The sequence below is a fragment of the Anguilla anguilla genome, chromosome 8 (assembly GCF_013347855.1).
Source record: "Anguilla anguilla isolate fAngAng1 chromosome 8, fAngAng1.pri, whole genome shotgun sequence".
NCBI lineage: Eukaryota > Metazoa > Chordata > Actinopteri > Anguilliformes > Anguillidae > Anguilla > Anguilla anguilla.
The window spans coordinates 5,565,840-5,587,325 of NC_049208.1; the positions used below are offsets into that span (position 1 = coordinate 5,565,840).

Sequence of the window (21,486 nt, forward strand, 5' to 3'; positions counted from 1 at the left end):
TGTCTGAGAGTGAATGTTTGTTTGTGTATGTGAGTGTGTATGTCTGTGAGAGAGAATGTATGTGAGTGTGTGTTTCTGTGTGAGAGTGAATGTATGTTTGTGTGTGTGTGTGTGTCTGAGAGTGAATGTATGTTTGTGTGTGTGTGTGTGTGTGTGTGTGTGTCTGAGAGTGAATGTTTGTTTGTGTGTGTGTGTCTGAGAGTGAATGTTTGTTTGTGTATGTGAGTGTGTATGTCTGTGAGAGAGAATGTATGTGAGTGTGTGTTTCTGTGTGAGAGTGAATGTATGTTTGTGTGTGTGTGTGTCTGAGAGTGAATGTATGTTTGTGTGTGTGTGTGAGTGTGTATGTCTGTGTGAGATTGAGTGCATATGTGTGCGTGTGAGAGAGGGAGAGCGAGACAGTGTGTGTGTGTGTGTGTGCGTGCGTGTGAGAGAGGGAGAGCGAGACAGTGTGAGTGTGTGTGTGTGTGTGTGTGTGTGCGTGTGAGAGAGGGAGAGCGAGACAGTGTGTGTGTGTGTGTGTGCGTGTGAGAGAGGGAGAGCGAGACAGTGTGTGTGTGTGTGTGTGTGTGTGCGTGTGAGAGAGGGAGAGCGAGACAGTGTGTGTGCAGTTGTGTTTACCAGTGAGCCCGACAGTGTTAACCACCCTCCTCCTCTCTCGGTTATTTCTCTCCCTCCTTCTCCTCCTCTCTCTCCTCCTTCTCTTCCCGCATTCTCTTCCCCCTCTTCCTCTCTCGGGTTATTTCTCTCCCTCCATCTCATCCTCCTACCTCTCTCCTCCTGCATTCTCTTCCCCCTCTTTCTCTCTCTCTCTCTTTCTCTCTCTCCGCCCGTCTCCATCTCTCCCTCTCCTACACGTTACTGATTCGGACGCTCAGAGGGCCGCCGTCTCGGCCTCGCCCCCTCTCTTCCCTGTACTGCTGCTCCAAGCGCAGCTTCTCCGGATCCGCCCCTTCCACCCCGCCTCCTCTGTTGCCGGGGTAACGCTGCGGGGGCGGGCTGGAGGGCGGAGCCTGCTTGAAGAGGGGCGGGGCCTTGGTCTTGGCCACCTTGTCGAAGAAGGAGAAGTCGGCCACGTACTTGCCCGCGGGGGAGAGGGACACCACGGGGGGGAACTCGTACCCCCACAGGATCTCGTCCGGCAGGTAGGACGTGCGCACCTGGCAGGTGGCAGAGGTGGGCTCCACCGTGGCGCTCAGGATCACCAGCAGCTCAAAGTCCGCCAGCTCCGGGTCCGTCCACCCCCCGCCTGCAGAGAGAGAGAGAGAGAGAGAGAGGGAGAGAGAGAGAGAAAATATTTTTAATTTTTTTATTATTATTATTATTTTTTTTAATTATTGTTATTGTTGTTGTTGTATAGCCTACTCGTTGTGGCCATTGCCACACTGTTGATTGCATTGTTGTCGTTTCCACAATGTTGTTTGTATTTCATGTTTCCTATTCCTGTTTCTATGTGTACGCTTTGGCAATAAGTACAAGTGTATTTCATGCCAATAAAGCATTTTTGAATTTGAATTTGAGAGAGAGAGAACGAGAGAGAGAGCGAGAGAGAGAGAGAGAGAGAGGGAGAGAGAGGGAGTGAGACATAGAGAGGAAGAGAGAGACAGGGAGGGAGAGGGAGGGAGTGAGACACAGAGAGGGAGAGAGAGAGTGAGACAGAGAGGGAGAGAGAGAGAGAGAAATAATTGAATTGAATTGAAAAAATTTATAGAGAGAGAGGGAGATACATAGAGAGGGAGAGAGAGAAAGAGAGAGATGACAGAGAGAGAGAGACATAGAGAGGGAGAGAGAGAGGGGGAGGGAGAGAGAGAGAGAGGTACATAGAGAGGGAGAGATTATTGAAAGTGGTGTAGGGGGTAAAACCTATGATCTAATAAAATCTATGTATACAGGGAACAAATGCGGCATAAAAATTGGCAACAAAAGAACAAATTTCTTCTCTCAGGAATGTGGAGTGAGACAGGGCTGCAGCCTTAGCCCAACTCTTTTCAATATTTATCTTAATGAATTGGCAAACATATTAGAAAAAGCTGCAGTGCCTGGTTTCACTCTACACAACTCAGAGATCAAGTGCCTGTTCTATGCAGATGACCTGGTTCTCATTTACCCCAGTGAACAGGGGTTACAGAAAAGCCTAGACCTGCTAGAACAATACTGCCAGACCTGGGCCCTGGCAGTAAACCTTAACAAAACTAAAATTATGGCATTCCAAAAAAGATCCAGATCTCAGGGAACAAAACACAAATTCATGTTAGGAACACACTACATTGAACATTCCTCAAATTACTATTATTTAGGCCTAAAAAACAGTTCTACAGGAAACGTCAACATTGCAGTGAATGGACTAAGGGAGCATTTGGCTTAAAATCGTTGGAGCTGTAATCGAACCAATTGCTCTTTATGGCAGTGAAGTGTGGGGTCCACTCATCAGTCAAGAATTTGGCAAATGGGACAAACATCCAATTGAAAACCTGCATGCAGAATTCTGTAAACATATCCTGAAATTACATAGAAACACAACAAACAATGCATGCAGGGCAGAATTAGGCCAATACCCATTACTTATCAAAATACAAAAAAGGTCAATCAAATTTTGGAAGCACCTAAAACAAAGTGACCCCCACTCACATCAATACAAAGCCCTGCAATACCAAGAGTTGAGCAAAGCAAACAATCCCCTCACTCAGCTGGTCCTGAGCCTTAGTTCCCGACATACACTAACACACACTAACACCTCACCTGCTCAGGATCAGAACAAAACTACAAACATAATTAGAATAAACCAAATTGAAACACAGCTGAAACAGAATTATATAACCTACTGGGAAACAAAATCGCAAAGTAAAATGAAATGTTATTTGGCCCTAAAAAGACAGTATGCTGTAGCGAACTACCTGACCACAGTTACTGACAAAAAACTGAGAACCACCTTGATGAGGTACAGACTCAGCGAGCACCACTTAGCCATAGAAACTGGCAGGCACAGAAAATCATGGTTGCCAGAAGAAAAAAGATTGTGCCAAGGCAACCAAATTGAAACCGAAAAACACTTCCTAATGGAATGCACAAAATTTGACCAAATTCGCCAAAAATTCTACCAAAAAATGATCCAGAAATGTCCCCAATTCAATGATATACCCAATGACGATAGATTACCCTACCTATTAGGAGAAGAAAAAGGTTGCTGCATATTAGCAGCACAATTTGTGTTCTCTTGCCATACTCTGAGGGACAATGTGTGACCACCTCATGCACACATTTATACACAGCATTCACGCGTACAAGCAGATGTATAATATTCAGTCATGCACACAACACACAGATAGTCAGACACACACACACCTAACATCACTTACTGATATTTTTGTATATATTTTTTATATAACAAATTCACATTCTCGGATTCATTGTATATAGTTGTATGTTGTAACCACTGCTTTGGCAACACAAGTGCATATATTTGTCATGCCAATAAAGCTCTTTGAAATTGAAAAAAAAAAATTTGAAAATTGAGAGAGAGGGAGGACAGAGAGAGACAGAGAAAGAGAGAGATAGAGAGGGAGGACAGAGAGAGACAGAGAAAGAGAGAGATAGAGAGGGAGAGAGAGACACATATATATATATATATACAGAGACAGAACGAGAGAGGAAGCGAAAGAGAGATATATATATTCTTCATGCAAGGATGTGGTGTGAGACAGGGCTGTAACCTCAGTCCACATTGTTCAATATATACATTAATGAGTTAGCGGTGTTGTTAGAACAGTCCGCAGCTCCTGGCCTCACACTGTGCGACAAAGAGATCAAATGTTTGCTTTATGCAGATGATCTGGTCCTGCTGTCACCCACAGAAAAGGGGTTACAGCAACAGCTAGATCTTCTTCAGCAATACTGCCAGAACTGGGCCCAGGCAGTAAATTTGACAGGCAGTAAAAAAGACAAAAATCATGATTTTTCAAAAGAAGCCCAGATGTCAGGAAAACAGATACAAATTAACTCTAGGTAACACCGCCCTAGAGCACACTCTGAATTATACCTGCCTTGGTATGACTATCACTGCATCAGGAAGTTTCCGCATGGCAGTAAATGCATTAAAAGAAAAAGCTCGAAGAGCAATATATGCAATAAAAAGACAACTTTTCAAACTAAATATCCCAATTAGAATCTGGTCCAAATTATTTGACAGCGTAATTCAGCCTATTGCACTGTATGGAAGTGAGATCTGGGGTCCACTCAGTCAGCAAGACTACACTGCATGGGACAAGAATCCAATTGAATCCCTACATACTGAATTCTGCAGAAATATCTTGCAAATATGAAGGAAAACACCTAACAATGCATGTAGGGCAGAATTAGGCCGATTCCCATTGGTAATAAATATACAAAAAAAGCTCTAAAATTCTGGATACATCTCAAATCAAGTCCCAATGACACGCTACAATCTAAAGTGCTAAAATCCCAAGAACTGAACCCAGAAAAGAGTCCCCTCAGTCAGCTGGTACTGAAGCTTACTAATTCTATAACCCAAACTAACCTGCATCACGCTCAGACCAGCACTGCTTACCAGCCGCAAATCAGAATAACCCAAATTATGCAACAAACAAAACATTTGTATTTGGAACATTGGGATAAAGAAACCAAAACACAAAGTCGACTAAATTGCTATCGAACCCTGAAAAAAGACTACTCCAGCAGAGTATCTCTTCTCTGTCAGAGATACAAAGCAGAGACGGATCTTGACCAAATACAGACTCAGCGGCCACACCCTTGAAATTGAAAAGGGCAGACACAAAAATTCATGGTTACCAAAAGAAAAACGAATATGTGGTCACTGTAAGACAGGAGAGGTTGAGACAGAGATGCACTTCCTCCTAAACTGTACAAAGTATACAAATATAAGAAAAATATATTACCACAAATTTATATATATATTTTCAATTGATTCATGATGCTTCGGCAATATGTACGTATGTATTTCCTGCCAATAAAGCTATTTGAATTTGTATTTATATAGAGACATAGAGTGAGAAAGAGAGAAAAAGAGAGACAGAGATAGAGGAAGAGAGCGAGAGAGACAGAGTTAGAGACAGCAAGATAAAGACAGACAGATAGAGAGACAGAAAGATAGAGATGGAGAGATAGAAAAAGAAAGATGAGAAGATAAGTGGAAGAGACTTTTTGACTTTTAAGGTCTGCTTTATTCACCATTCCACCAACCTTCAAAAGACCTCAAAAGCCATTTTTTCCAGAGAAGACAATGAACCACAAATCCATGACCTGCACAATACCCCAGGCACCAACAAGAAAACCAAAACATTCACTGAAAGAGTGGAAGAGAAGAGAAGAAAAAAGATGCTGCAGGAGAACCTGGCTCTGTGGTAAAAATGTGTCAGACCTGAGCATTCTCATAATCAGTAATTACATTAATCATTATATTTTAACATAAGAAACTCATTTGAGGAAGCCAGGCCCACACAAACGAGACATTAAAGCACTGCTAACACTGCGGTTCTGTTTGATTCACCATTCAAGTGTTAAAACAATAATGATTCAGTAAGCAACTAGCACAGTGGTTAAATTATAATAACTGACACATTTCTGTCATGTATTTCTTTCTTTCATTGTTGCACTCAACTGTGAACATAACTCACTAGCTTCATTTTTACACTTTAAAGCTCTGGACTCCAACTCCCATCAGCCCCTTTGTTTCTGTGATGCGTTTCCTGCTGATTGCACCCCAGCCAGTATTAGGGATACACAATAATACTGTGGTTCTATCAGTATCGGCCAATAATAGCTTAAAACTTACTTATCGGTTTGAACCCAATGCTAACATTATATGTGACAGGCTGCTATGATGAGATAGGGAGGGAGGGGGCTGAGGAGAAAGAGAGGTAGAATTATAGGGAGATAGGATGGGGTAGAGAGAGGGGGAGGGACAGAGGGAGAAAGAGAGGTAGAATTGAAGAAAGAGAGGATGGGATAGAGAGAGGGAGGGAGGGACAGAGGTAGAACTTAAGAAAGAGGATGGGGTAGACAAAGGGAGGGAAGGAGGGAGGGAGGGAGAGAGAGTGAGAGAGAAAGAGAAGATGGAAGTATATAGCCACAGAAGAGAGGATGGGGTGTAGAGATGAAGGGAGGGAGTGAGAGAGAGAGAGAAGATGGGAGTATAATGCTACAGAAGAGAGGATGGGGTATAGAGATGAAGGGAGGGAGGGAGAGTGAGAGAGAGAGAAGATGGAAGTATATAGCTACAGAAGAGAGGATGGGGTGTAGAGATGAAGGGAGGGAGTGAGAGTGAGAGAGAGAGAGAAGATGGGAGTATAATGCTACAGAAGAGAGGATGGGGTATGGAGATGAAGGGAAGGAGGGAGACAGAGAGAGAGTACCCTTGGCCGCCCAGGCGCGCAGGGGGCTGGCGTCGTCGATGACGTGGTAGAAGGTGAGGGGGAGGATGAGGAAGGGGCTGTCGCTGGACGTGTCCACCTGGAAGGGCACGTTCCTCTGGTCCAGACGCACCGTCTCCCCCTCCTGAGTCAGAGACGTCTGCAGCAGCTTCCCCGTTACCTGGAGAAACACACACAGGTGTTACAGGTGTACACACACTCACACACACACACACAAACACACACTACACACACACACACACAAACACACACACCAGACACACTCACACACACACACACACACACACACACACACGCACACACACTACACACATGCACACACACAAACACACACACACACTACACACACACACACAAACACACACACACGCAAACCACAAACACACACGCACATACATGCATGTACACACACATACACACACACAGGTACTACATTATACATACACTACATTATGCATACATACACACAAACACACACACAGGACAACAATATACACACACTACATTATACACACACATACACACACAGCCACAGAGGTAGTACACTATACACACACACACAGTGTGTAATTACACTCACACACATTCTCCACACACTCACACATGCAAGCCTGAGATCACACTGTCATCGTAAGCCCCGCCCCCTCTTACCTGGCAGCCCAATAGGAGGCTCTTGCGCATGTTGGCAACACGGACCATGAGGCAGGGCCGGCCCTCGTGACTGGACACCACGGCGTGCTGGCTGAACTTCACCGTCTCGCCGCGCTTCTTAGGCCGAGCCACCTAGAGGACAGAGAGAGAACAGCGCCTAAACAGAACAGCTGCAATACTGCATGTGACCACCGGATGGCACAAGACACAGTTACAATTCCAGTTTGGTCATTTAGCAGGCAGTGGTATCCAAAGCAGAGGTGTCCAATCATATCTGAAAGGGCCATTGTGGGTTCAAGGTTTTCATATTAGCACAGCACTACGACACGTAATTAAACTGATTAACTAATTATGTTCTTCAATCAAGTAGTATCAGGTGCCTTAGTGCCGGGCTAAAACAAAAACCTGCACCCACAACTGGCCCTTTTCAGATAAGACTGGACACCCCTGATCTCGAGTTACCTACATTGTCACAATGTTATACAGCTGCAGAGCTTGACTGAAACAACCTTGCTCAAGGGCACAGTGACAGTGTGTCCTGACATGGGATTCAAACCTGCAACATTTTTTGGTTACCAGTCCACTACACCACCACCTCCCCTCCAGAACACCACCTGCAAATGGCGCCCACTGCCGCCCTGGCACTCACCTTGGCAAGGAAGGTGCCAGTGATGAAGATCTCCATCACCATGGTGATGACGAGCTGCAGGATGAGGAGGAGGATGGCGATTGGGCACTCCTCGGTGATGCAGCGGAAGCCGTAGCCAATGGTGGTCTGAGACTCCAGGGAGAAGAGAAAGGCACCCGTCAGAGTCTGCACCTGCATCACACAGGGCGTGTGGTTCGAGGGGGGGTCCATCTCTGAGGGAGGGGCACAGGTACACAACACGGCAGCACCTTTACTCACCTGTACACCTTCTGCATGCTACGCACTACACGTCACACACTGCATACACACACTACACACACACACTTAAATGCACAGTTTAACAGTAACAGAGTATTCCCCCTCTATAGATGGCCCTAGTAAGACAGGTCTTTTCAGTCATAAAAGGCAAGATTGAAAGTTTCTAACAATTAAGTAATGTTATGTGATGTGACCCCAAGTGAATGTTCACAAATTTCCATGACACCCCACCCACACACACACCCCACCCGTAACAGCGCCGTTTAGTCGTGACTACATTGCCTATATACCACAGCCCCACGTGCCTCATTGCTTTATTATAGCTGGGTTGTTATGCTGTTTGACATGCAGCTGCCTACATTCACATATTTTCACATAAATTCAATTTTTCTTTTTTTTTACTTTTTTCCCAAAATTTTCAAGCAACTCCACATGGGGTGTGTGTGTGTGTGTGTGTGTACTAAACAGTACACATACTCACACATACACATAACAAAAACACTACCCACAAGTACACTAAACAGTACCCACAGACTCACACACATACACATGAAAAATACTACACCCACACGCACACTAAACAGTGCATGTGCATACACACGCACACAACACACACACTCACTGAAAATGGGAAAAAGTGCTTTGCGGGAATGGGAGGTAGTTGTAATAGTAATTGATCATTCCTCCTCTATATATGGAACTAGTAAGGCACATCTTTTCAGTCACAAAAGACAAGATTAAAAGTTTCTCAAGACAAATCAAGTAATGTTACCATGTACCTAAGGAACTCTTAAACATTTAAAAGCAGTTGCTCAAATTAAAATGTACAGGACACACTATTGATAATGTACTTAAAATAGTTGCAGGCTGAGCTCTGTCTTTTTCATCTGACACCAGGCCTCCGAATCAGCCTCCGCCATGACAGCTAGCAGCATCAGCTTGCTGTTTTACGGAAAACTCCGAAGTTCAAAGGTTAAGATTGTTCATAAGGCAGCATATCGCCATCTAGTGGCTGCAACTGCCTAGACACCTAACAGGCAGGACAAATGCCACTTGCTTTTAATCGTCTTTTGTATATATATATATATATATATATATATATATATATATATATATATATATAAAACTAAAACATTAAGAAAATTATGTTTGCTTTCATGTCTTTGTGTTTTAGAGGCAAAGATTCTAGTTTCAGTTTAATTTTTAGTATCTTGAACAGGAATTATTCTTATTTATGTCAGTTCAAATATATCAGTTATTGTTTTATTTTACTTTTATGATAATAGCCTTGCCACACACACACACACACACACACACACACAATTTGAATGCCACTACCCACTACTACAGAGTAAAATGTCCAGTGTTACTTCAGCTCTAACGGTGAACATACGAGTCTAACAGAGACCATATGTACTCTGTAGAGGTAGATTTTAAAAAAAAAATTTTTTAACCAGGGTAGTCACATTGAGATTGACATCTCTTTTACCAGTAAACCCTAGAGCCTGCATGTCTAGAGTATTGGTACTGGTACTGGTAACCTAAAGGTCACAGGTTCCATTCCCAGGTTGCACACTGCCATTGTACCCTTGAGCAAGGTTCCCAACCTGCATTGCTTCAGTGAGTGTATACCAAAATGTATAAATGAAGGCAATGTGAAAAACTATGTAAAAAGTTGTAAGTCGCTCTGGATGAGAGCGTCTGCTAAATGCCAGTAATGTAATGTAACGTCTCTGGACTTTGGGAGGAGCCTGTAGGATCCAGAGTTCAAACCCACGCAAACACGGGGCGAACCCCCCCTCCCCCCGGGCCTCGTCGTCCATCTTACCCAGCAGGTCTCCGTGCACGAGCGCCACCAGGTACCACAGCACGCCGAACAGGAACCAGGTGCCGGCGAAGGTGGCGGAGAACAGGAAGAGCTTGTAGCGCCACTGCATGTCCAGGAAGGTCGTCCAGAGGTCGCGCAGGTAGAGGGCGCCCCGCCCGCTCACGTGGTCGATGCGCACGTTGCTCCGCCCGTCCTTGGAGAGCACGCGCCTCCTGCGGCGCAGGGCGGCGGGCCCCGCCCCCGCGGCCGCCCCGCCCCCGGCCCCGCCCCCCAGCAGCGGCTTCGTCGCCTCCGTCTGCGTCTGCGAGTGGCACACCTTCTGGGGGGAGGAGCTTCGGGAGGAAGGGGGCGTGGCCGTCATCTCCACTCTGGGGGGGGGGCGGAGACAGTGGGTCAGACGACGTGTGAACGCAGAGGCCGTTTTTTTTGTTTTTTTTAATACCGGATCAGCCTCATAACTGTGTACTCAGAATGTGTACTGTCTACAGAATCATAGTGCATACTGCATACTGTTTAGTGCATATGGTTTAGTTCTGCCTAGTTGGCTTTGCAGAGGTTGGGTCTGAATAGTGTTTACTGTGTGAACTAAACTGTGTTCTTGGCTAGAAATAGCTGTACAAAATAAGTATTGTACCTTACTGAACCTGTGTTTAGCAGTTGTCTATGACCATGAAATGCACTTTTTGTACGTCGCTTTGGATAAAAGCGTCTGCCAAAGAATGTAATGTAATGTAATGTAATGTATTGTAATGTTTAGTACGCGATGGGCAGTATGCGAACAACATCCTCCACACTATTTTCCAGCTGTCCTGTGGACGTGTCTTAGGATGGTTAGCCCTTGTGCAGTCATGCCCATGTGGCGTTATCGTTGTTAATGAAGGAAAACGTCTGCAAAGCTGTGCCTCCTTTTTAAAATGAAGCTGCACGTATACATATATATATTATTTTTTAACATATCTGTATCCGAGAAAAACAGAGTACAACTGCCAGCACCGCATTTAAAAGTACACAAAATATTATATATCCTCCATCCCTTCCCCTGTACAGACACAGACACCTACAAACACAGTCACACACAGATCCATGCTCACAAAATGGATGCACGTCTTATTTATGGAACCAAAAGAGTTGTTTACTTCCTGAAAGGTATGCTTCCGAATTTACTCAGCGAAACCCTGTATAATCCCTGTAATATCCGGCTATATCCACCTGGAATTACACTACATTTTGAGAAATTTCTTCCTACTTCACAACTTCTCATCCAGCGTGTTCAACAACTATACTCAATAACTGTACTCAAAGTAGGCAGTAGGGCCTTTAGTTTAAGGGGAAAGATTACAGAGGATCTTAGGCGCACGTTTTGAACAACCTTAATTGATCAAGAGATAGGCTGCAACAGCAACAAAAAACAACCGCAACATAACACTGTGGGACTGCGGGACTGTGGGACCGAAAAAAACAGCTCTGCTGCACCCTGGAGAGACAAGGAATTTTTCTTTTTCTTCTGGAATGAAAGGCTCGCAGAAAGAGAGATTTCTGCTACAATGCTGCAATGTTTCACACTCAAGACATCCATCTTTTTTAGCCCTGCTTTGAAAAAAGACAGTATTTTATTTCTTGCCGTGGAATTAATACGGTAAAAGTTCATTTGACGGTCGTTGAATGGAGATGGAAAGAGGGGAAGCTATCTTTCATCTACAGGGAGCGTTTATCCTTCTCTCAACCAATCACTGCCACTGAGACACCCTGCACCCTCCTCTCAACCAATCACAACCGCTGAGACACCCTGCACCCTCCTCTCAACCAATCACAGCCGCTGAGACACCCTGCACCCTCCTCTCAACCAATCACTGCTGCTGACACACCGGCACCCTCCTCTCAGCCAATCACAGCCTCTAAAACACCCTGCACCCTCCTGTCAGCCAATCAGCCTACCCTATTTCACTCTTCTGCTGCTTTGCATTGGGAAGCTGTTTACCAAACATTAAATGGAAAGCAGAAGGCTCTAAAAAAATTATTTCCTCTTTAGTGAAAAACCACAAACAGGACTTTGGCTAGAGATGGGGTAGGTTTTGACATGAATTAAAGTTGCTTACAAAGACAACATAAAAGATAAACACATTTAAGTAATCAATATCAAAAATGGAATCTAGATCAGTGGGTCCCAAACCTGTTACTGGAGATCTACCGACCTGTAGATTTTCACTCCAATCCTAACAAAGCACACCTCATTCAACAGCAAGCGATCTCGTTGAGCTGCTAATTAGTATAATCAGGTGTGCGCAATTAGGGTTGAAATGAAAATCAACAGGACGATAGATCTCCAGGAACAGGGTTGGGAACCACTGATCTAAATCCATATTATCGATCAAGTAAAATATGTAGCATCAAAAACAGTGACAAAAACATTAATCAATAAAGTTACTCTAGATCCTTCTAAATCCATGGGAATTCATACAATCAAGTTATGAGTTACACAGCTGAGAGCAGGATGTGATGTAAGCAGAATATGCTGTGAACAGGATGTGATGTCTGTTATGAATATCACACAGATTGTTTCTATGTATTTTGGGGGGGTTTAGGGACCCCGATTGCAACTGAGTGTCTTATATAAGAGATCAAAAACATCTGGAACAACAGGAACTAAAAATCCACAAATACACTCGCTCTTACTACCTTTGTCCAGCTCTTTCACTCTGTCTCTCACACTCTCTCTCTCCATCTTCTGTTTCACAGTCTCTCTCTCTCCATCTGCTTTCTGTCACATTTGCCCTTCTGTCTCTCGCTCTCTCTGTCTCTGTCTCTAACACTGCCTCCCTCCTTCCTTTCCCTCTCTCACTCTGCACAGAAAGAGGGAGAGAGAGAGAGAGAGAGCGAGAGAGGGGAGGAAGAGTTTCTGGGCAATGATCCCATGTGTAAATAAAGTGTGTGTAAGGGGAAGGGAAGCCATGTGCCTGGGGGCCGTGCTCACACACCCGACCTTTGACCCCCTTCATTGAGTCGCAGCCCACTCACTGAAATGACTGAGTGAGCCCCCCCCCCTTCCCCCGCCCAAAACGCACGCTCATGATGCATGTATGCCCACACAGGGGGCAGGAACGCCCCCTTCGCTCCCCACACACACACAGTCCAGCACCACACAACCATTATATAACCTCCACATTAATTACAAGTCATCACAATGCAGCTATGCAGTTGCGATCTTTTGCCACTCAAAGATTTGTAATTACAAACAGTGCGCACACACACACACGCACACACAGCAACACAATAACCCCTCTTTTAGCTCTCTCCCTCTCTCTTTCTTTCTTTCTTTCTATCTCCCCCTCTCTCTCTCTCTCTTTCTCTCTCTCTCAAAATGACATTTCTCTCATGGCAGGAAATAAAAACATTAGCATTTGAAACCTGACTGTAGATAAGGGGGGTTTGGGCTGAGCCTGCAGATGAGGGCCTGCGCAGGAGCACACAGGGCTCGATAGAGGCCTGTAGCGAAAGGCGTACGGTTCGATAAAGGCCAGCAGATTTGGCGCGATACCGTCTGATGGCGCTTGTCGTTGTTTAAAAGAGTCTCGTATTTCTGTCTCTCTTTTTTTCATCTCAGAGCATAACGTATTATCTGACGGTGAGGCACTGTGACGGTAGGTGGAGCCTGACCTGGATTCTTGGATGCTTCGAGCTTGTATTTTTGCTTTTGGCCACGATAACAACAAACTTTTCTTTCAGCCCTCTTCTTCTGCAAATAATATGATTAAGCATACCGACACAGCTAAAAGCATAGACACGGAATAGAACTGATAAAATCATCGTAGAAGAGTAATGATAATGTATTAAACAAAAAATAAAATTATGAGAACTAGTGATTAAAGAACAATCACGTGACAAGGCTACGCACAGGTAAGGCAAAGTTTAGAATAAAAAAACAGGCGAGAGAGATAGCAGATACACTGTAAAAACAAATTGCGTCTTTTTATTACTTCAACATGTTTTCAGTTGTCAAGTCAACTTGAAATTAGTAGTTGTCTCAACAAATTAGAGGATTCAAAGCTACAGTGTATGGTGCAAAGCAGATATAGGCCAGAGTTCTAATGATTTTCTTTTGACAGAAAAAATAAGAAAACTGTAAAAGACAAAACTTTAATTAATACTGGTTAGCCCAAATTAGTTAGCTACAGAGACGCTAGGAGGGCACCTGCATTTTCAAAAACAAGGTGAAGGAAAAACTAATGGTGCTTGTCCTGAAGCACTCACCTATTCACACAGGTATCAAAAAAAGAAGATCTTAGCAAATCTCAGAAACCTGCCAATCGAACTGATTTTTTTTTTTTTTTATCTGTTTGTGAAAAGCTCTATAATAAATCCTGTGTAATGTCCAGGCCTGTAGTATTACATAACAGAGCCAGTTCACTGTTTTATACATCACAGGGTCAACACACCCGCATTGTCACATCACAAAGCCAATTCACCCGTTGGTTAATGCAGCAGATTAAGTATTGCAGTCTGTTACAAGACACAGCCAATACACAACTGTAACACAACACAGTTCAAACACTGCTGCACAGCACTGCTGCTACATAGCCCAGCACAAACAGTACTTGTAAACAGCACAATTTGAATGCTGTTATGCAGCAGAACTCAAATGCTAAGGTTACACAAGGCAACATAAACTCTGCTGTTACACTATGTAGCTGCTGCTACACAGCACAGCTCAAACACTGCTCTTACACAGCACTGAACACTACTGATACACAGCACAGCTCAAACACTGCTCTTATACAGCACTGAACACTACTGCTACACAGCACAGCTCAAACACTGCTCTTACACAGCACTGAACACTACTGCTACACAGCACAGTTCAAATACTGCTCTTACACAGCACTGAACACTACTGCTACACAGCACAGCTCAAACACTGCTGCAGCCTGAACACTACTACTACACAGCACAGCTCAAATACTGCTCTTACACAACCTGAACACTACTGCTACACAGCACAGCTCAAACACTGCTTCAGCCTGAACACTACTGCTATACAGCACAGCTCAAATGCGAACCCATTTCACATGCACCTGTTTTTATCATACACTGCTACAGTGAACAGGTGAGCCTTAAGACCCGATGTAATAGAGCCACTTGCTTGGTGCACTTTTTGAAATGGCTTGGATTGAATTCCAGATAATTGATGTGAAAGGAACTAAAAGCTCTTCTGTTTTTAAAACAGCTGAGAGGGATGCCCAAGGAGTCGAAAGTTCCTTAATGCTTAAGTGTCACAGGGGAAATGAAAGGCTCACACAAATTCCAGGTAGCGGGACATAATTTCATCATAATGACTGGTATTTTTGGGACAAATATTACATTACAATGATGGCTGCTCCTATAAAATACAGAATAAAAAAATAATACATTGCTGTATAATGGCGGATAGTTGGAATTTCTGGGGTAAATACTCGTATTTGTTACATAATTGCTCCTTTCTCCTCCTGTCTTTCTCTCTCTCTCCTGCCGGTCACTATCATTCCTCTCATCTCTCCTCTCTTCCTCTTCCCGTTTGCTTTCCCTCTCTCCTGGGCGGACAAGTATCCTTTGTTTGAAAGGGGGAGATGAAAGGGACAAAAGGACCATTGAGAGAAAAAAGGGGTGAGAGAGGGAGAGTGTGGAGGGAGGGGACATGCGGACAAACACACACACACACACAGTGTGTGTGTGAGAGAGAGTGTGTGTGAGCAGGGGACAGGACAAAGCAGGCTCGTTAGTATTCCACACGGCGTCGGAACGCGGCGGAGCGCTACACAGCTCACTGGCTCTTTACATCCACATTCTGGGGCCTCCGGGACGCAGTCACGGTCCAAACGCAGCCTGAACACTGCATCGCCACAGCCTGAACACAGCCTGAACACTGCATCACTACAACCTGAACACAGCCTGAACACAGCCTGAACAACGCATTACTACAACCTGAACACAACCTGAACACTGCATCGCCACAACCTGAACACAGCCTGAACACTGCATCACTACAACCTGAACACAGCCTGAACATCACATTACTACAACCTGAACACAACCTGAACACTGCATCGCCACAACCTGAACACAACCTGAACACTGCATTACTACAACCTGAACACAACCTGAACACAGCCTGAACACTGCATCGCCACAACCTGAACACAACCTGAACACTGCATTACTACAACCTGAACACAGCCTGAACACTGCATCGCCACAACCAGAACACAACCTGAACACTGCATCACTACAACCTGAACACAACCTGAACACAGCCTGAACACTGCATCGCCACAACCAGAACACAACCTGAACACTGCATCACTACAACCTGAACACAACCTGAACACTGCATCGCCACAACCAGAACACTGCATTACTACAACCTGAACACAGCCTGAACACTGCCCCGCCACAACCTGAACACTGCATTACTACAACCTGAACACAGCCTGAACACTGCATTGCCACAACCTGAACACAGCCTGAACACTGCATTACTACAACCTAAACACAACCTGAACACAGCCTGAACACTGCATCGCCACAATCTGAACACAACCTGAACACTGCATTACTACAGCCTGACCACAACGTGAGCACAGCCTGAACACTGCATTACTACAACCTGAACACAACCTGAACACTGCATTACTACAGCCTGAACACAACCTGAACACTGCATTACTACAACCTGAACACAACCTGAATACAGTCTGAACACTACATTACCGCAATCTGAACACAGGCTGAACACTAAATTACTGCAATCTGAACACAGGCTGAACGCTACATTAGCACAACCTGAACACAGCCTGAACACTATTTTACCACAACCTGAACACAGACAGAACCCTATATTACCGCAACCTGAACACAAACCAAACATAGCATTCCCACAGCCTGAACACAGGCTGAACATTGCATTACCCAAACTTGACCACCACCTGAACATTGCATTGCCACAACCTGAATACTGCTTTACCACAACCTGAACACAGGCTGATCAATGCTTTAACGCAATCAGAACATCAGAATTCTGGACACAATCTGTAAACGACCTGCACACAGCCTGAACACAATCTGATCCCATCCCAAACACTCAAAGATAATCACAGCTAGAACACGGATTTATCACAAGAACCTAAACACAAACGGGTCACAATCTGATCACAGCCTGTTTCGTGACCTGACCAAAGGTTGAGCATGGCCTGGCACATCCTAAACACCTCCCACCTCCAACCAAGAATACACACAGCATGAATATAGTCAGACCATTTATACCCTGAACACTATCTGATCATGACCAGAACAGCAATTGTATTGTTTACGATAAACAATAAAACTTTTTTCTTCCTCTCAACTTCAAGTCCAGCTGTAGTTTTTTCCCCCTCTTGCTGCTACTGTTTTCCACTCCATGCTCCTTGATAGTTCAGCGAAGTATCATAAGTGTCCATTTTTATCATGACCAGAACACAGCCCGAACTTAACCCAAGCACAGGCTGTGTGTACGTGCATATGTGTGTGTGTGCGTGTGTGTTCAGAGCTGTAAGTGAGTTCAGAAACAAGCATTCCTCAGCTATTTGCTTTAGATTAGCAGACCTTAATTGACACTGATAATTCAATTAACGATTGGCTGCTGTAGTTCACAGAAAAATAATCACTGCTCCACACTGCTGCTCTGACCACTGATCCACACTGCTGCTCTGACCACTGCTCTACACTGCTGCTCTGACCACTGCTTCACACTGCTGCTTGGACCACTGATCCACAATACTGCTTTGACCACTGCTGCTCTGACCACTGCTTCACATTGCTGCTCTGACCACTGCTCTACGCTGCTGCTCTGACCACTGTTCCACAATGCTGCTTGGACCACTGATCCACAATACTGCTTTGACCACTGCTCTACACTGCTGGTCTGACCACTGTTCCACACTGCTGCTCTGACCACTGTTCCACACTGCTGCTCTGACCACTGCTCCACACTGCTGCACTGACCACTGCTCCACACTGCTGCTCTGACCAATGATCCACACTGCTGCTCTGACCACTGCTCTATGCTGCTGCCCTGACCACCATTCCACACTGCTGCTCTGACCACTGCTCCACACTGATGCCCCTACCCCTGCTCTACACTGCTGCTCTGACCACTGTTCCACATTGCTGTTCTGGCCACTGCTCCAGACTGCTGCTCTGACCACTGCTCCACACTGATGCTCTGACCACTGCTCTACACTGCTACTCTGACCACTGCTCTACACTGCTGCTCTGACCATTGCTCCACACTGCTGCTCTGACCACTGCTCCACACTACTACTCTGTCCACTGCTCCACACTGCTGCTCTGATCACTGCTCCACACTGCTGCTCTGACCACTGCTCTACACTGCTGCTCTGACTCCTGCTCCACAGTTTTGCGCTGACCACTGCTCCACACTGCTGTTCTGACCACTGCTCCACACTGCTGCTCTGACCACTGCTCCACACTTCTGCTCTGGTCACTGCTCTACACTGCTGCTCTGACCACTGCTCCACACTGCTGCTCTGGTCACTGCTCCACACTGGTGCTCAGGTCACTGCTCCGCACTGCTGCTCTGACCACTGCTCCACACTGCTGCTCTGACCACTGCTTTACACTGCTGTTCTGACCACTGCTCCACACTGCTGCTCTGGTCACTGCTCTACACTGCTGCTCTGAGCACTGTTCCACACTGCTGCTCTGGTCACTGCTCCACACTGCAGCTCTGACCACTGCTCCACACTGCTGCTCTGATAAACTGCTCCACACTGCAGCTCTGACCACTGCTCCACACTGCTGCTCTGATAAACTGCTGCACACTGCTGCTCTGACCACTGCTCCACACTACTGGTCTGGTTACTGCTCCATGCTGCAGCTCTGACCACTGCTCCACACAGCAGCTCTGACCACTGCTCCACACTGCTGCTTTGACCACTGTTTTACATCGCTGTTCTGACCACTGCTCCACACTGCTGCTCTGACCACAACTCTACACTGCTGTTCTGACCACTGATCCACACTGCTGCTCTGGTCACTGCTCTACACTGCTGCTCTGACCACTGCTCCACACTGGTGCTCTGGTCACTGCTCCACACTGCAGCTCTGACCACTGCTCCACACTGCTGCTCTGACCACTGCTCCACACTGCTGCTCTGGTCACTGCTCTACACTGCTGCTCTGACCACTGCTCCACACTGGTGCTTTGGTCACTGCTCCACACTGCGGCTCTGACCATTGCTCCACACTGCTGCTCTGACCACTGCTCCACACTGCTGCTCTGACCATTGCTCTACACTGCTGTTCTGACCACAGCTCCACACTACTGCTCTGGTCACTGCTCTAAACTGCTGCTCTGGGCACTGCTCCACACTGCAGCTCTGACCACTGCTCCACACTATTGATCTGATAAACTGCTCCACACTGCTGCTCTGACCACTGCTCCACAATGCTGCTCTGGCCACTGCTCTACACTGCTGCTCTGACCACTGTTTCACATTGCTGCTCTGACTACTACCCTGACTACTGTTCTACACTGCTGCTCTGACCACTGCTTTACATCGCTGTTCTGACCACTGCTCCACACTGCTGCTCTGACCACTGCTCCACACTGCTGCTCTGACCACTGCTCCACACTACTGCTCTGGTCACTGCTCTATCCTGCTGCTCTGACCACTGCTCCACACTGCTGCTCTGACCACTGTTCTACACTGCTGCTCTGACCGTTGCAAATATCAAGATGAACTGAGTCTCATTTCAGGAAATGTAATAGCCTACTTGTGATATTGAAGGATCAGGAGACATTCGAGCAACTATTAGCACGGAGCTCAATCTCTGTACATCCACACCCCTTTTAGCACATCTGCCCCATTTTGTCGAACCTCCGGCAGGTGAAACAGGTGCAATTATGACAGACTGACAGATTTGTGGATCGGTTGACTACTGTGATGTAATGATCAACCCCCTATCATTCAGTTTTATATCTCCACAAAACAGCTGTCAATCAGGGTTTTTTTTCTGTATATTAAGTATGAACACTGTGTTACCAAAATGAGTCATGTCACTATGCTCCAAGAAGAGTGTACTAAAATGGGTCTAAAACTTGTACACTTGCGGTTATTACTGTGAAGTTTGTCTCAATGCGAAGTTTGTTGTATTTCTTTCGGGGGAATGCGGATATTGGGTAAGACGTCAATGGATGGAGTGATATTTATGTGGCAACACGTGTCAGGCAACATTTGGTTTTAGTATTTTGCGCATAGTGATTGGGGTAATAGTTAATGATGGGTTTTTTTTATTTTTTTATTACTCTCAGATCGAATTTTGGGTCAGGGTACCCGTACATTAAAACGATGCGTTTGCACTTCTGCACGGCACCAACCATTAACGCATTACATGCGTTATTTCCAAAGAAAATGTTTTTTCGAAATTATATCACAAAGACGTTCTTTGATTCCTTAATGACTCGGTTCTTCGTCTGAACAATTTTCACCTCTGGTGAATGGGGTCAATAGAAATGATGAATTAATCTCCTTCATCTGTGCAATTGTTATTTCCATGTTCTATTATCTAGTCATCTAAATGTGTTCAGACACATTAAACACCTGTGGGGTGAAAGGGAGTTATCACGTTAAATGTTAGTAAGGTTATTTTTTGGAACTAGTTAGCGGTCAAGTGTGCGCGCGCAGAGAGAGATTCTGCTCGCTTACCTGTTCGTCGAGATTTCTCAAGTGCTGGCTTGATGGCAGGATTAATAAATAAAAGGCTAAGTCCCGCAGATAACTATGCGGACTGTCGGCGTTTGGAGGCGCGTGCGGATTTTGACAGTTTTGTCACACACATGCTCACGCGAACAGTCTGTGCGGGTCTTTAGAGCACAAACGGCTGGCCTTTATTTTCTTTGGAGTTCCTATACATTTAAAAAGTCATATATTTCAATAAAAAAAATAACTAAAATATTTCTATTTTATAAAGCTTTTTTTAAAAAGTTTCTACTGTTAAATAAACTACATTGCAGTCGCAACGGTCCCAGTCTGCTAAGGAAAAGAAAGACACAAATTTTAAACTGTCCGTCCGTCTCACATGAACAACTTTCCTATCAAGCTGTGAGTTTATGTTTTTAAGAAGATGAGGCAAGTCGCATGTGTTCCGTCTCTCTCGCTCTCTCTCGCCCATTGGGAATGGATAACTAACTATTCAGTCACTTTTGTTCGCTCTCTCTCTCGCTCGCTCTCTCTCTCCCTCTCACTCTCTCGACCTTTTAATTCATTAATTCATCCCCCCCCCCCCCCCCCCCCCCCCCCCCCCCCAACCATCGTTGCTAGTTCGAAAGCGTTGCATTGGCAGCCTTTTTAAGACATTAAAATAAAGAAACGGGGGTTTATACACAGTGCTTATGGGTGAAAAAAAGTGCTTTAGTTCCGAATGAAAAGTTGTCTTTTGAATATAGATGTTTTAAATAAAGCGCTTTCCCTTCTGGTCGCGCGCTGCAGCCCGACTGACAACCCCGGTCACGTTTGTTGTCCTGAGAGGCCTCCGCGAGAATGTGTGGGGCTCCTTTCAATTGTGCGTTTCTGGGAAAGGAGAACGGGTAACGTCCACCCAACGGCGTTGAGTGGTGGGGGAAAGTTACGTTGAAACAGATTAACGGTGAAAAGTAATACTTT

General features: G+C 45.3%; 1 protein-coding gene across 1 annotated transcript; it reads right to left on the reverse strand.

Moving 5' to 3' along the window:
• Positions 1-488: 488 nt before the first annotated feature.
• On the reverse strand, positions 489-21,055 carry LOC118232990 (ATP-sensitive inward rectifier potassium channel 10-like). Its single transcript, XM_035428277.1, has 6 exons — positions 20,530-21,055; positions 9,794-10,161; positions 7,708-7,919; positions 7,059-7,190; positions 6,390-6,567; positions 489-1,249 (listed from the first exon to the last, which is right to left on the reverse strand). Exons 2-6 carry the CDS (start codon positions 10,152-10,154, stop codon positions 852-854), a joined length of 1,281 nt encoding a protein of 426 aa, XP_035284168.1. The 5' UTR covers positions 10,155-10,161; positions 20,530-21,055; the 3' UTR covers positions 489-851.
• Between the last annotated feature and the right edge of the window lie 431 nt (positions 21,056-21,486).

Coding starts and splice junctions, on each gene's coding strand:
- LOC118232990 (XM_035428277.1), bottom strand. CDS start 10,154: ATGACGGCCACGCCCCCTTCCTCCCGAAGCTCCTCCCCCCAGAAGGTG. Junction 7,920..9,793: donor CGTGCACGGAGACCTGCTGG/GTAAGATGGACG, acceptor CCCCTCCCTCAG/AGATGGACCCCCCCTCGAAC. Junction 1,250..6,389: donor GCGCGCCTGGGCGGCCAAGG/GTACTCTCTCTC, acceptor CTCTCTCTGCAG/GCGGGGGGTGGACGGACCCG.